Source organism: Quercus lobata, chromosome 11 (assembly GCF_001633185.2).
Source record: "Quercus lobata isolate SW786 chromosome 11, ValleyOak3.0 Primary Assembly, whole genome shotgun sequence".
Taxonomy (NCBI): domain Eukaryota; kingdom Viridiplantae; phylum Streptophyta; class Magnoliopsida; order Fagales; family Fagaceae; genus Quercus; species Quercus lobata.
In genome coordinates this window covers 36767344-36768840 of record NC_044914.1, presented here as the reverse complement: position 1 = coordinate 36768840, position 1497 = coordinate 36767344, and the positions used below count along the sequence as shown (strand labels likewise).

The following is a 1497-nucleotide window of genomic DNA, read 5'->3' as shown; positions in this document are numbered from 1 at the left end:
TTCCATGTTCAATGAGTGGGGAAAGTCTAACATATGTCAGAGAAACTTATTCCAGTGACAGAAACGTCATAGCAGTGATCAGTTCCATTGTATGAACGAAAATTAACAAAGTGAAAACAAATTTCTTCTTCATGATAGTAAAAGTGACAGAAACATATTTCATTATATCCTTCAGAAGGTATGCATATATATTTGGTTACTACCACATACACTCTTTTTTTTTGAAAGGTACTACCACCACATACACTCCTGATAAGGAACAACATAATCATAATTAGTAACTAATGAAACCACTTAAAAAGGACGTTCGCCTTCATAATTACCCGGAGGATCATAGCTGCAAATGACGAACATCCACCCATTGTGGCACTTGACTCTAGCACACCCAAGATGAACCGAATCACGCCAAACAACCTGAGTATAGTGCAGGCACTCACCACCGACACATTGGTTGGACTTGTGGTTATAGTAAGGCTTCTCTGCTATCCACAAATTCACTGCATCCACTCCGTTTAAGTTATCATAACCTTCAGCAAGATTTTCTCCATAGGGCCCTTCTGAATGTTCCAAGTTGCAGTCTCCCGATCTCTTATTAGCATAATTTTGAGCATAGGCTGCAATTGTGTAGTTCCATCTAATTGGACCAACACCAACTTTGGCACGAGCTGCATTGTGTGCATTGACAAAGTCTTGGTGGGAGCTTTGGGCTAGGGAGACATGAAGTAGGGCCAACCCCAAGAAGCATATGGCTAGCAAATACTTGATAAACCCCATTTTATCTCTGTGCAAGGGAGAGCTAGTTTTTAGTCTTCTGGTTCTGAATGAAGATGGGATATGTGATTGAGGTATTTATAGGCAAGAGCGGTAATCATTACGTTATAGCTCAAGCGGGGTGCCTAATAAACACACAAGCATTTGGGTCAGGTTTCTTATTTTGGGTAAAAAATAGTTCACTAGGTGTTATACATACTTTTACACACCCCCAAACTACACGTAAATGGTGAGAGAGCGTGCATAATAAACACTAAAATGCTTTCTTATATTTAGGAAAACACTATTTGTTCCCAAACTATTTTTTTACTATTTTTGTGTCATTGTAACTAAAATAAAAAAGAAAAATGCTATATTTGCAACAGTTTTATAATACTTTTACAACAAATTAAATTATATTTAGCAGGTTATTATGAATTATTATTAATGGGAAAAAAAGTAATTTCAGTAGTAGATTTAAATTTGAATCAGTGATATCTTACCGCTTATAATTTATTGTAAAATTGTTGTGAATGTAGCACTTCTCAATAAATTAAAAAAAAATGTTTTGGAAATAAAGAAATAAAAAAATTAAATAATTAAAATAATGCCTAGAATAGAAAATTTGATATGAGTTTCAAAAAGATATTAGGTAGTAGATTATTATTCTAGAATATGGAGAAAAATAGGAATATGATGTGAATGCTCTCTATAATTATTATTCAAAAATAAATAAATAAATAATAT

General features: G+C 33.7%; 1 protein-coding gene across 1 annotated transcript; it reads right to left on the bottom strand.

Moving 5' to 3' along the window:
- Window positions 1-214: 214 nt before the first annotated feature.
- LOC115968791 (basic form of pathogenesis-related protein 1-like) lies at window positions 215-807 on the bottom strand. Its single transcript, XM_031088291.1, has one exon. It carries the CDS (start codon window positions 772-774, stop codon window positions 295-297), a length of 480 nt encoding a protein of 159 aa, XP_030944151.1. The 5' UTR covers window positions 775-807; the 3' UTR covers window positions 215-294.
- Between the last annotated feature and the right edge of the window lie 690 nt (window positions 808-1497).